Below are 14,438 nucleotides of genomic sequence, written 5' to 3' on the forward strand. Positions count from 1 at the left end.
TCCCAGGCCGATTCAAAGGGCTCCGAAGTGGAAAGGGCCTTTGAATAGTAAAATAGCTGCTGGAGCGCGTTCGGGCGTGCTAGAATGACGAGGTGATGGTATAACCGACCAGTATACGGGACGACATCGGAGGCTTTCGAGTACCAACGTTGTGACACGCAAGTCCAGACCTCTCGATCTCGTAAATCATCATCTTCGATCGCCATCCTGTACCGACCCAGGTCGCCCAGGCATTCTATCCACGTCACTTCAAAAGCCGGGACGGTTTCATAGAGGAGTGTAACGAACGGCTATCGGGTGTCCAAAGAAACCTAGTAGACGTACTGGGGTTTATGTTGGCTAGACGAGAGAGTACTTGAACGTGCAGAAGACTCCGCCTTCTGGTACAATGGGCAATATCCCTTAACTGATCGTAGAACTTGACTGAGGGTGCAATAGGTCGTTAAGGCAATGTGCCTCACCAATGGGTTAAGATTGATGCTTAGATTGATCACTGAAGTAGAGAGTGTCTATATGAAATACATAGGAAACGTTCGTCGTTATATATATCCAATCTCTTCTTCACTGATTCTTGTCCTGCTCATCGCTGCTCAGTGATCCCAACTGATCATGCTCAGTGTTGCTCAGTGATCTCAACTGATCACGCTCAGTGTTGCTCAGTGATCTCAGCTGATCATGCTCAGTGTGCCTTCAGGGCAGCCGGGCGGCTTCCTCGTTGCCCGTGGGGTGCTGGGGTTTCGGTGCTGTTGGTCTTGTTATGGTGTCTTGGTCGTGGGAGTGGTGCCTGGGCTCTGGTGGGCTTGGTATGCGCCCCGGGGCATTGTTGGTCCGTTCCGTCAGAGTGGGTCTGGGCCGCATGATTAGGCTAGGTCGTAACAAGGAGCACCATCATCGAGTATACGAGGTAAATAAACGTCATCATATCGGCATCCCTTCTTCGTAGGGGCAATATGCAGTAAACATATTGTAGCACTATACTCATGGAAGAATATCCTGATACTGAAGATATTCCGTTTTTAGAGCGATAGTCCATCTAGCGCCTTCCACTACGGCACACATTCGGAATACGGACGTGATAGGACTCGAAAATGGGTACTTCGATTCTTCGACTTTACGAAGCGCCAGCTGTCGAGAAGAAAAATTCACCTGTCCAATCTCGTCGGTTACGAAATCAGCTCGGCAATAGGACTGGAAATAACTTCAGGTAGCATATCTTTATCACGAACTTAAGTGCAATGGATTTGAAGACGAGATAGGAACTTTGATTGCGCGGTAACCTATGACTAAAACAACTCAACTAGGAAAATAAAGAGATATACAAAAATCCAATCTTCGAAGGAGAAATGAGAATATTGATAACAAAGGAGATATCAAGGCCTGCTTGACATAAAAAGCACCGTGTAGTAGCCCATGCACCCGAATCGCAAATCTACCCAAGAACAGATAGCGTTTCTCAATTCTACAGCTTGGCCATGTTTCCGTGTACTATATCGGCCTCTGGATTGGGGGACGGAGACCTATCGAGACTGCTCCGTTCCTTTTTCACCCACTCGCCATGGCGGATCTCGCAGAACTTGGCCCCTATGATAATGGCGGCATCTGCTATTCCAATGGTCTGGGCTTTTGGAACTAAAACGGACTCGCCAATCATGAGGTCTTTATTTAATGTCGTTTTCGCGTTCCCCAGTATGCGTCGGACCGTAGACCTCGTTTCCCAGCTCCGCACGAACCCCTTTTTGTCCCCCAACTTGACTTTGATCAGAGTGAAAGGGCTTATTCTCTTAGGTCCGTTCCTCCCATTCGCGATTGGCCAATTATCAGGATTCAATAGTTGGATTGGGCAATCATGGTTATTCGGATAAACCCAGGCTACGCCTTGAATAGTGAGATGGGTACCTCTCTCCACAGCCCACCTTCCGTCTACTTTTGCTTCGCCTGGTCTGTAACTTCTTAGGTTCATTTCCCTGTCTTGGACGATAGTCGTAGGAAACTGGTTTTGTGGCATCGCACGGTATCTTGCCGCATTCGGTGGTCCGTCCCGCAGGATAATTTGATTATGTCCCATGCCGACTGTCCAGCCAACAGCCTCCAGTCCGCTATCATCGACGTAGCTGTTACCTACACCAAGCTGGGCAAAGACATCAGCTAAGTCGGCTACATCCTCAGGGTCTTTATGTGATGGTGGCTTTGAGTCATCACTGTCAGTGACGACAATGTTCAAGTTGGTTCCTGGCTGTACAGGCTCGCCATTGCCTGAGTTCGATGGTGTTGTTTCCGATAATTGCTTTGCCGGCTCTGTAGGGGTTTGAAGGAAAAGGCTACCTTCCTCCGTCTTGATAGCCTCGGTTTCGTTGTTTTCCTCTTCAACTCCCTCCATTGCATCTAGCTCTGCCTCTGCGGCAACTTTTTCAGCTTTCTTGTCTGGAGTGGAAGAATCCATATGAGCTACTCGTGCTTGAAGGGCCTTTTTCCCCGCTTCAGTGGTACCCCTTGGGGGTTCTTCCTAACGCCAGCTGTAGCAGAAAGTGGCTTCGTAGTTTGATTGTTCGAGCCTGCCATTGTATAGTAGTTCTTGGTTGGGGAGCGGAGGTGTGAATAACAGAAAACGAAAGATTAGAGATCTGGTTGACCCACCATATTTATATTCATTGTAGTTAGCGAAAAAGTGCCAGTATCAGTCCAGCTGTTGAAAGTAAAGATGGGGTTTTGGATTTTGCAAATTATTTGGCTGTTCAGTGGGTGGCAAAGCAGGACAGGTGTCAACTAGAATCCGCATCAGACGTTTTGAATGGTGCTGATCCCGACTCTTGTCATCATTGGCGCTTCGTTATACAATTTAAATCCAGGCTCATCGTCTGTATCCAAACTAGGGTCCTTGGAATGCGGTATAACGCGTAACAGGCGTTTTTGGAGTACAGCCGGTGTTGGGGTAGAATTTGGCCTTTGTCTACTGTACATATACCCCGTACTACTTTATTGCCAAGAATCTCAGATTGAAATACGGACGCTGAACCCGGTTTCACTGTACAGTACTGTAGTTTTGGAGAAGCCGACGTCTGTCGAAGTGAATGTCGCGCGGCGAAACGGGCCATCGTCCAAGCTGGCAGTTCGGTGCTGGGGGAGTAGCAGTGCCCAACCAGAACTTGATCCTAGCTCCGACCACCTCATAATACTCTCAATTGCTGACGAGTTCCCAGAAATCAACATCCGCTTGCTGTACCCCGAGTCTTCAATGCGGCCCTTCTAGCTCGTACCCTCTAATCTGACCACATGCTTCCTCGATTTCTGACCGATCCTAATTAAAGCTACTTTGACATGCTCCCTTCCGTACAGTAAAATCCAGATTCAGCGTCCGCAAAGGATATGTTAAAAATGACCGACTAAAGTACCGTGGGGCTTCCTGCACCGTGTATCACCTAGTGAGTCACGAGTACCTGTCAGCGTCCAAAGAATCGCTGGGAGGATGCATTTTTAGCGCTTACATGTACCGCTACAATCAAGTAAGTACTAAGATGACTTGAAGGTTCTAGTAACGGCTGTAGTCCACTGACCCACTGTTGGCTTCAAGTCCTCTAGAGTACAGGGCTTAGAAGTAGCGATACATGTCAACGCCAAATATGCAGCCCTACGAAGTCTTGCTTGGCGATGACCGGTGCTTCTCTCCATATTGCTTACGCACGGGGCAGGGTCCCACGGTACTTTAGTCGGTCATTTTTAACATATCCTTTGCGGACGCTGAACCTGGATTTGGCTGTAGGAAGGCAGTGGGGAGAATTAAATTGGCCCAGAGCCTCTCCGGGATCCCATATTGTTTGGAGTAGAGATAGGAACACTGAAAGAAGTAGTGTCGGGTAGCAGCACAGTAGTAGCTCCTTATCTCGTGGTTTCTGCTCTGATGCAGGTGTGGGAAGTATGTGACGGGATAAGATGGCACATACGCCTGCTGGTATTGTACATATAGCCTCACATTGTACCGACGAAGGAAGCAGGAGGGCTTTGTCAGTATTACGAACCGCAGACAACTATTATAAAGAGGGAACATAATCAAAGAAACATCTTGGCCATACTGAACAAGCCTTAGTCTATACCTCTTTGAGTAATTGATGTTCTTCCCTTTTCTCTTCACCTTCCTCTACCAACCAGCAAACCTCGAAACCTTGTTCTTCGCAATTTCAAGGACGACCAAGACGATGGGAGACCAGCTGCTTCCCAGCACTGTGCCCGCTGTACAATCCACGGGTCCCGAAAGAAGACGCCAGACGAATCGCGATGCAGCCAGGGCTACTCGTGCACGAAAGGCAGAAGATATTTCACAGATGAAGGCGACAATAGAGGTACTGCGTGATGAGATACGGAAGATGAGAGCTGAAATCAGCGATCTGACGCTGCTCATTATCAAGACCCCTAATCCGCATTTCGCTGGTTCGGGATCGATTGATCCTGCTTTACTTGCGTCTGCAGGTTTTCCAAATACGTACAATATGGGCGACCTATCCGACCTCTGTCCGCCATGGCCCCGTACGATGAATTCATCACTTTTTGGAGATGGCGCGGAGTGTAATGTACGATGGCCTGAGGAGATCATCAGCGATAGAGCGAACTCTATGGATAGTAATGCTGTGGACTCTATGAAACAGTGGGTTGACGCGCCATCTTTGCTGCCCGACAGCAGTGTCGAGAGGCTGGCCTAGCCTTGTATGGAGATGACAAGCGGTGGAGGTGCGCATGGAAATGCTTCCGTGTTGTAAAACTGCATGCAAAACTGCAGTAGATAGAAAAGCAATTGGAGATTTCGGCAAGCTGGCACTGAGACATCCTACAGAGTACAGGAAAGAAGCCTTACGGCCTTGGCGGTAAAATAGCTGTTAGAATATAGAAATGAAGGTCTACTACCTGTATTGAAGGTTGATTGTTGTGACTGTGACCATTGTATGAAAGCTATTGTTGTTCGGCTCATGTGCCAAAAGAGCATGAATATTGAACGGTGGAGGAAGCGCGTTAAGGGGGTGGCTCCTACGTCAGCCACAGGAGAAAGTAACTGTGCTACATGGGGCCGGGCTTCTAGTTCAATTGCAGGCAGAGCTCCAAACCGCGACACATGCTTTGGCTAAGCTCTGTCCGATGTAACTAAGCAGTCGGGAAAGGACGATTGTTCATTAACACGCCGACAAAACACAGCGTAGCATCCGCCTGACTACCGTCAACAGAGCCTAAATCCGACACGGCCCTCAAGAGTCAGAGGCCCATCGAATCCAAGTCGCCGCTCGACTTCCGGACCTCTCAGGGCTTGATTCACTGACAGAGATTGCGATGGTCCTCTGTACTGGATCAGAGCCACGTTTGGTAGGAACAATCGTTACTAATCCGAAGTCACTACTGTATGTCCTTCCTCCCTTCGCGGGATACGGAAACGTCCAGTAGCCCGCGTAGCTGGTTCGGGCAATTAGGTCGCGTCACATCACACAGTTACACAGCTGTGTCTTCTTCGTAACAGGTTTTGGTTGGTAGCCATTTCTGCTGGAGTGTCAACCGCTATCTGCTTCTATCGGGGACTTAACGTATAACGGGTCACTTGCAGCAAGGAAGACGAGAACAGCCACTACTGTTGGCAGTGGAACGACAAGAAACCCTTCGAGATCTTGAGGGAAGCAGCTATGTCGGAAACAGTACAAGCGGAGGGCTAGAAATATCAGGCGCTATGATCGCGCGGAACAGGGATGTCTAAAGATAGTTATCTGACTAGATATAAACCACAGATTGAAAGCAAGTTGTACCCAATTTCGCAAATCTTCAGGCAACAGCAATAACCAAACATGATTTACAACAGTAATGTGCTTAGTAAAAATTCCAGATTAGGTTTGAGCCTGAGAGGAGAATAAATATTTTTCGAACTCCACGACCTTTGACTTTCCAGAAATACGTCCCCCAGAACGTCCACCAAACAGCAGGCGAGAATATAACAAGACGTTAGAAATTGGCACCACGCCCAGAAGAGATGGTGATACGACCACAGGAAACAACACGGCTTCAAATGATGTGTCACTCAGTCTCGTAGATTGCCCCAGTCACCTGTATGCGGGCAAACTCAATAAGCGTCGATTCCAGGTCTGTCTGCCAATGCCCTGGCTGGGCTGCTACTGCCCTGATGCGGACAAGTAGCTCGGCAGCTTGGAACGCCACCAATTGGGTGTAATAGTAGGGTCTTGCCTTGTCTGAGTGATCTTCCTTCAGCATCTCGAGCACCTCTTGACCCATGGCATCTTGTGCAAAAACTGAGACCATTTTGACCGTAGTATTCGCCAATCTGACGAACCACAGGCGACGCTCGCTGTATTCTTCCATGCAACGGTCAAGAGTGCCAGGCTTCTCAAATCTGCCATTGCGGGTAATGACCATACACCCGTCACTACACTCGCAGATGGTGATTTCTGCCGTACAGTCTGCGGCCTCTGTCACGGTTGTAGCCGTATCGTGCGTCGGAACTTGGAATTTGCCATTCATTATCGTATCCCGTACCTCCAGCGCATCTTTTGTCTTCTGGTCATGGTGTGACGTGCTGTATTTGCGCATGCTCTTGGTTGCTGCAATGATATGCATGTGCAAGTGGGAGACGCTTTGATCTGGAAACAGGTGCAGGCCGAATTTGAAGTCTTTGACCTCGATCTGATGTATGCTGCTCTCCAACTCTTCATAGTGTTCCAAGGCGAGCCTGTAACCTTCGTCGTTCTTGCTGTCTCCCTTAGCATTTTCGATGGCCTTCCTCTGGTGAGCCAACACCCTACTCCTGAATTCTTTCTCGTTCCAACTCGACCGGAAGAGGGCGACCATATCGTCTATCAGACAGACATTGTCCTGATTCAAGGAGACGGCGTTGTAGATAGCATCTCTGGGGAGAGCGAGTAGATGGATCATGGACATGCCGGCAGCTGAGGGCTTATCAAGGTACTGTGCGACGTCAAAGGACGCCCGATTGCCGATGATGAAAGCCGTGTCACCCTCTGCTAGCTTTTCGTTAGGCGGATCTGTAAACGGAGTGCGAGCCTGCACCCATTTGTCGATCTTGGCGTAGTCATGGCCCTCATCACCTTGCAGGTAGGCTTTGACGTCTCCGGTTGCCTGACTGTGCGCCCAGAATTGCGAGATTTGCTGAGCGATCTCGTCTTGCTTCTTAGTAAACTCGTACTTCATCCCATCAAGCTCCGTCTCGTACAACCTCTCAAATATTCCCCTCGCTGGCTCCTTTTCAGCCTTGACCAGCATAGCCAGCATCGCGCCCTCTTTGAAGCGGACTGGCGGACTCCCGACGGCCGAGAGGAGAGCAGAGATGGCATACGAGTGAGTTGTCAACGATACGATTTGGGCGATGTCCGTCTCGAATATATCTTCCAACAGCCCCTTCTTGCGAGCTATATGCTCGGCTTCCGTCTCTGCGTTCCCCGTACCGCCGTTTGTTCTGGCCTTCCACAGCGTATCTTCGTTCCTGAAATCAGGTTCGAAGGAGCACTCCGGGTACCGTTCTTCAATCGATGCGCGACTTCTCCTTTTATCACAAGTGTGGTTCGTCAGTCGCTCACGGAGCTTCTCCTTGACGACTGGCTGGAAATGGAGCCCGTTTTGTTGGTACGCGTCGCTGTAGATCAGATTTGTTGTCTCGAGACAGCGAGTCAGAGGACTGGTGTAGACAGTTCCTGGTAATGGCATCCCGTAGTCTTTACTCCACTGGATCAACGCCGCTCCGAGCTCATGTGCCTGTTCTCTTCCCTTGTCGACGAGTTGTGCATCAGCCCATGTCAACCGCTCTTCGCCGTCATTGAGTGGCACTGCCTCAGCCAGTACAGGAAGTTCGTCCACCTTAGCTCCGTCTTTATAAGCCCATTTCTCCTATAATGGATCAGTCAACATTTGAGCGTGGGTGAACAATTTTCAGGCAATCATACTTTCCATTCTGAGCCTACGGCGTCCATAACTACGTTGTGCACACTTCTGCCGTGGCGGGCGACGTAAATCACCTTATACGATACATGGCTCCCACTGTGCTTGTTGAGATGCGCGACGTGCTTTTCTAGTCGCTGCCACTGTGATTGGGAAACTGTTGAGGGCTCCGTATCATACCCACCATACCCACAGTCTTGAATGATTCCTAACTGATTCCGAGTTGCGATGGTTGGTGTGGATATTGGGCTGTCCTCGGCGCCATTTGTGTAATTGTGAAAGATATGTGGAACGATGGAAAATCTGTAATTGGATCCCATATTCGACGAGATTGTAAAGAAGAAAGATTGCAAGGGTAAAAGCTAGAGATGGGGGCAAATGGCACAGCAGAGAGCGCAGCCAATGTGATACAACTGTGTATTCGAGGAGGGATTCTATCAAGGAATGGGGGTTATCGGGTTATATACACAGGGAAGTGGGTGGCGTAAGCAGGCAGCAGTAAAGGGCGCAGTGAAAATCCCAATCTGGTGGAAACTCGGCAACACAAATAGACGTGTGAGCTTTGACTCCGTATGTGGCGAATGTATCGGGACAGCTACAGTATAGTGCCAAAAGCTTCCAGTCTGAGCTATGTATTATGGCTGAGGAGATTGATAATGAGCTCGCCTCCTAGATGCGCTGGTCCGTCATATCTGCTTTTATGACTCTGCATCGTTACAATATGTACATACAATAAATGCTTGCTGTGTTCTCCTTCACTGTATGGGCCAGCGACTGTCTGTTGCTGTTCATACAGCACAGTATACAGCAAGCTGGTGGTTTGCGGGTGAATAGTTGATGATATGATGAGCTCGAGCTGGGCGAATGTCGCCAGGGACGCTGCTAGACCGGCTCCTAAATCTCTGTTGGCAGGATGGATTTCGGGCCCTGCTTCTCTTCGGCCTCTCTTGACGAGGATATCTTCTTGCGCAGTAGGAAGATCGGGCAGATGGTCCTGATGGCGCGGGGTCTCGAACCGGCTCGCTAATAATAGGACCTGATCCGCTGGTACGGCATTCCACTCTTCCGTCTCTGCACTCCAAAGGTACACTAGTGCTGACCGCTGTGCGGAAAACTATGTAAGCTGGTCCGGAAACATCCCACGAGAGTCTTGGAGCTCTCGACAGCTGGATAAAAAACGAATACGCTGCTGGATAGTTCAGGCTCCGAGTTGAACGAGTCTCTAGGCCGGAACGGTACAAGCGGGGCGGTGGGAACATTAGGCTCTGGTATGGGCTGCATCATAAGCTGTATGTCCGGCGTCCAATCCCGTCTCTCGGTGCCGCTTAAGCGGCGGTTCCGACTATGCATCAAAGTAAGGGACAATAAAACTCAAGACCGAAAACAGCCCGTGAGACTCTTCGAGCTTAAGCAGCAAAGAGACAGTACTGCATGTTACCGTGCTGGATGATCATGGTTCCATTCGGAGCGCACTTCAATAAGGGGACAATGAGAGACTACGGTGGTGCGGACCAGAATGATTGTTTAGCCTCCCAGTCATACTACTCGGTGGGAATTGGAGGGACCCCAGAGTGCCTCTTGTGAGCCAGCAAGTGCGCCACGCCCAATAATGGACACAACTATATCGGCGTATGCTTAGGGTCTCCGTCTCACCCCCCTACATAAAACATTGTGTCCAGAAGAACCCAGTAAGCTGGCGGCTTGTTCATTCTCGATAACTTGATCGGAGGTCCCAACGTCTAGCACAGCCCTATTCAACGAGAAGTGCAGCATACTCCATCTACGGTCCTTCAACTTTTCAACAAAGCATCTAGAGCATACCTGCAACGTAAGTACCCATAAGCTGTCGTTTGTTGTCCCAGAAATCCACAGTGGTCTCGCTGCCCCTAACCATGAATTTGGACAGCGAATAGTTGACTCCCATTTCGCGGTTCGTCCAGTCTGATCACCCCGTATTGGACGAATCCTCCCACAGCTCAAAGCCGATTCCTAGTAACTCGGCCGCGTCGATGTCTCTACCAAGACGTGTGAGAATCAACTTAGGTCCCATCCCTAGTGTCTTGGCCCTTGACACTGGGCCGACTCCCACCGTAGCCCCGTCCATGACCGCCGTGCCGCCAGAAACGAACTACATCGTCCCTGAAACTAGTATTACAGCCACGACAGGAGCAACATCCACAGCAGCTAAGGTTGGCATTGGGGTCGGAGCTGCGGTTGGGGGCTGGCGCTGATTACCCTGCGCGTATTGTTGACCTTTAGGTGGCATAAGAAGAAAGTCAATTCCAGACGGATGAGCCCACCGAGGTAGATACCTTCTGTCATTAGGGTACATGGTTAGGTCAATTACCCTTCCATCTCATCCTCTTCCACAAGTCTTCCTAGTATGATAATCTGCACTGGTGTCTTGCCTGTGAGTATGAATGTCGGAAGGAGTTGGAAGAAGCGGGTTAAGGGGTGGCTGCTTTCGTCAGCCACAGGAAAAGCGTACCGTTGGTGGAGGAGTCTTCAGGATTGCGGAAGCTGGAGTGACTAGAGGTGAGAAGATAGAAGGCACTATTAAGCCATTTGTCACACGCATGCCAGCTAAGGTATGCAGAACGGCCCAGCCGGATAAACTACGTTCCTGGAGGGATACAGCGGCTAGGGGACAAAGGATGCTCGATGTGGTGTATGTAAACCCGACGAATCACCCTCTCGAAAAGAGAGAAGGAAACCAGAGCTCCTAGAAGTGCCATAGTCAATTATTAGCTGAATCAGACCCAAGCCCTTACTGCCCTTGTCACACAACTTCACTCCTGCTGTCCTAATTTGCGCTTCTTGCATGGTCCTTCATGACGCCGTATATTTTTGGTGGCCATACTTTATCACAATACTTGCATCGGATCTTATCGGACTTTTCGCGTTTTCTAACACTTTGTAAGCTAACATATTTGCACATGGTCTGAGTACTTACTCATGAGCGGTCTTCGTATGTGAGCCCACCTCGGGACGAGATCCTTGAAAATCGCAAGTACGGCAACGGACTTTCTCTTCCTCTTTCTCTTGGGCAATGGATGATGACTCGACAATGGGATGTGTTACTAAATCAAAAGAACCGCCGACTAAATGATCCGTTATGTGTGGAACCATGTCCACCGCAGAGTGACGACACAATGGACAGGTCTTCTCCGAATGAGAATCAATAATGTGTTGCGCAAGTCGAGTTTCGGCAAGGACCTCGAAACAGGCTGGTACGGGGCATGTTTGGACGTTATGTACCACCCGGCGATGTGTATCGAGTTCCTCCTGCCTCAGCACTTTGCCGCAATCATCGCATTTTACCCAGAAGTGAACCGTGGTAAGGTGGTAATCGAAGATCGCAGCCGCTAGAGTTAGATCGCATTCGTCACAGTGCTTCTCTAGGTGGTAAAGTTCGATATGACTCCTCTCGAACTCTGACTCGAGATCGGGGCAATCCGGGCACCTTTGCCACCGATCCTTTTGCTTCATGTGTGAAAAGAGGGACCCACTCGCGATGATTGTTTCGCATTTTGGGCACTCGATCCACTCATGATACTTGGCAACATGGTTGGCAAACCCTTCTCTTTCGGGCTTGCACCTTGGGCATAGTTGCAATTCATGATGGGAAGTGAGATGATTCTGCAGTAAACAAGCGGGCATCAAAACCTCAATCTTTTTCGCTTGGCAGAGAAAACAAGCTTGCATCTGTAAGTGTTTCTGGGGATCATCAAGCACGGAGTTGCAATGTCCACAGGTATGCACATCGATCGTATGTTCAGCCATACTCACAACCTCCCCCCAACATATTTGGCAGATATGCTCAGCTTGGTGATGTTCATCAATACCACTAAGAGGTATATAAGATTCGCAAAGAGTGCAATTTCGCAAGTGGTGCGAATTGTTCAGATGATCGGCCTCTGATGTGGTTTTAGTGACCATGTAGCAGTAGGGACATGTGACGAATCCGGTCTTGTCAACAATGCTGTAGGCAATGGGATCGCCTGCATTGCAGCCGGCAGGGAAAAATGATCTTGGGTAATCCTGGTAGAAGCTTTCGCATCCTCCGGTGGAAAGAAGGAAATCCCTTGAAGCTCGTGCATGGTCGACGGTAGGCCATCTATCGTGTGGCACGTGTTCACCACGGTGATCGGGGTGGCAATGCAGTACGGCGATTCGGAACGCTTTTTGAATAGCTGGTGGGTCGTAATTGGCCGGGTCAAGACCGAGTGCATCGAAAGGGCTATATTCCAGCCAGGGTGAGTTCATGATGGTGAGGATGGTGAGGATGGTGAGGATGGTGAGGATGGTGAGGATGGTGAGGATGGTGAGGATGGTGAGGATGGTGAGGATGGTGAGGATGGTGAGGATGGTGAGGATGGTGAGGATGGTGAGGATGGTGAGGATGGTGAGGATGGTGAGGATGGTGAGGATGGTGAGGATGGTGAGGATGGTGAGGATGGTGAGGATGGTGAGGAAGGTAAGGATGGTTGGGTTGAATCAGTTAATCAGACAATTTAATTCATATAAACTTGGCCGGGCTGGAAGATGGTTTTACCGTCAGCCGCACCTTCCCGCAGATGGTAAAGCTTATACCCCACGTTTCATTGGTTAAAGCCAAGCACTAAGACGCTAGCAAGATGATGCGCTAGCATTACGAATGGCTTTCACCTCGAGCCACCATATCTCGAGATAATTGCTTTTGCGGGGATGGGTACTATGTCACCAACTCGCATACGATGTTTGGATGACGGCATCATTTCATTGATTGACTTTGCGTGTATGATGCCAGCACTGGTTAGGCGTTGAGTGTTGAACTCGGTAGACTACAGCTGTACCATTTTCTGGGTCCTGGCTAGCGTACCTTCTGATTAGGGGAACCACGTTATCTTGCTATGCAAAAACCTCCGTGGATTGGAGGGGTGGTCACGGAGTAGAAGGATGGGATTCTGTAAATTTTGGAGGGGTTATTGGGCTTTGTCAGGCAGAAATTTGCCTCCCATGGGCAAGAAATCGAACGATGCTGTATCATTGTTGGTAGAAAGTGGCACGTCTCGGTCCAGGAGGAATAATTCTTGGTTCAAGAGGGCAACTACGTCGTTCAACTTCTCCAGTTCCATCAAGAAACAGAGGGGCGATCTCCCAGACTGTGTCCCGTCCCAGGGGGCAAGCGCAGTCCGCAACGAAGTGTGCCGCCTCACCAACCCTCACCCAGAGCTCAAAGGACTGGAAGCCGCCCTTCTCGACATCCGTGTACGCGAGAGGGGGGGTCATTCGAAATTGGAAAGGGTGCCTCCGTTGGCTCCGCCAGCTGCTGACCAACCCCCGGCGCACAGGAACCTCGTTGGCTACACTGAGACCAAAGTATGAAGATCAGGGTGTGGCCAAAAGAAGACGGATATATGTAACAACTTCCCAAGGCTCTTCTGCAATGAATCTTCTAAGCTGTTCCATTGATGAATCTATTGTATCTCGCTCTCCTAAAAGTAACAAAAACGCAGGATGTAAAGGGAATATCTAGATCTGCATGGCCCTCTATGTGCTTCTCTTGCTTTACCTGCTCCTATGCTCCGCCAAAATTAGCGACGCTGTCTGCTATAGGACTATCTCTTCCACGACCCCCATTTCTCCATTAATCATAATCCGTCATATGAAACATACAATGAAATAGCAGTTCTATAGGAAGTTGTATGCGCCGGTCACGGCAAGATCAGTCCTTATCTTGATACTTGTCCTCCTCATCGTACTCGATGTCTTCATGGGATTCATCATCCCGCAATTCAGCTTCCGCATCATAGTTTCCCACATCCATATCTTCATCACGGCCAGCAGGGATAGGAGCACCCTCTGGGCCAAGCACGGCGGCAGGCACGAGCGCAAATGATGCCGTAGTCACGCCGACGTCCTCTCTAGGACGTCGAAAGAAGGGCAGGTCGGCGTGAAGGGGCTTCGCGTTGGCGATGAATCCCATGGGGCTGTGGGCGATGTCCTGGCCTCGTCGACGTACCGATAGCCACTCTCGCATGAATGTAAATGGCTTCGAAGTGAAACCATTCAGTTCTTGCTCTTTGTGACCATTTTGACTAGGCTTTGCCTCGACATATCCATCTACAGCTGGGGTCGACGTATCAGTCGAGCTCTCTGCTAGAGATGTCGTCTCCTGCTCAGTCATGACGTCGAAATCCTCCGTCGTGGCCATGCTTTCGTCGATTCCCATGGCTCGGCAAACGGCTGAATACTCATCCCAATCAAAGTATAATCTACCGGCAAACAGTCCAAGCTCTACTACCAGTTCGGTGGGCGCTTTCCAGCTCTCGGGTAATGACGGGATGCTGAAGAACCTGAGCGAGTTGAAGCAAGCCATGCGTCTTGTAACTGGCGCAGCATATGTGAGCAGGTATGTGGGGGCCTCTGCACCCCTCAGCATGGGTATAAGGTTCTCGGCCTCTTCAGGCGTGACCACGGCAGCTGTGGGAGGCGATGGCGAGTAGAGAACCCACTGAACGGGC

At 49.9% G+C, this 14,438-nt stretch overlaps 2 protein-coding genes across 2 annotated transcripts; both read right to left on the reverse strand.

Annotated features, from left to right (window-relative positions):
- Positions 1 to 1,459: 1,459 nt before the first annotated feature.
- PG998_014524 (uncharacterized protein) lies at positions 1,460 to 2,440 on the reverse strand (the record flags this gene model as incomplete). Its single annotated transcript, XM_066881340.1, has 1 exon — positions 1,460 to 2,440. The coding sequence occupies one exon, from the start codon at positions 2,438 to 2,440 to the stop codon at positions 1,460 to 1,462; it is 981 nt and encodes a 326-aa protein (XP_066723471.1).
- A 3,599-nt stretch (positions 2,441 to 6,039) lies between these two features.
- Positions 6,040 to 8,252, reverse strand: PG998_014525 (uncharacterized protein; the record flags this gene model as incomplete). Its single annotated transcript, XM_066881341.1, has 2 exons — positions 6,040 to 7,881; positions 7,938 to 8,252. The coding sequence occupies 2 exons, from the start codon at positions 8,250 to 8,252 to the stop codon at positions 6,040 to 6,042; spliced, it is 2,157 nt and encodes a 718-aa protein (XP_066723472.1).
- Positions 8,253 to 14,438: the final 6,186 nt, after the last annotated feature.

Source organism: Apiospora kogelbergensis (assembly GCF_038363985.1).
Source record: "Apiospora kogelbergensis strain CBS 113332 chromosome Unknown utg000012l_segment0_segment0, whole genome shotgun sequence".
In the NCBI taxonomy this organism is placed as follows: domain Eukaryota; kingdom Fungi; phylum Ascomycota; class Sordariomycetes; order Amphisphaeriales; family Apiosporaceae; genus Apiospora; species Apiospora kogelbergensis.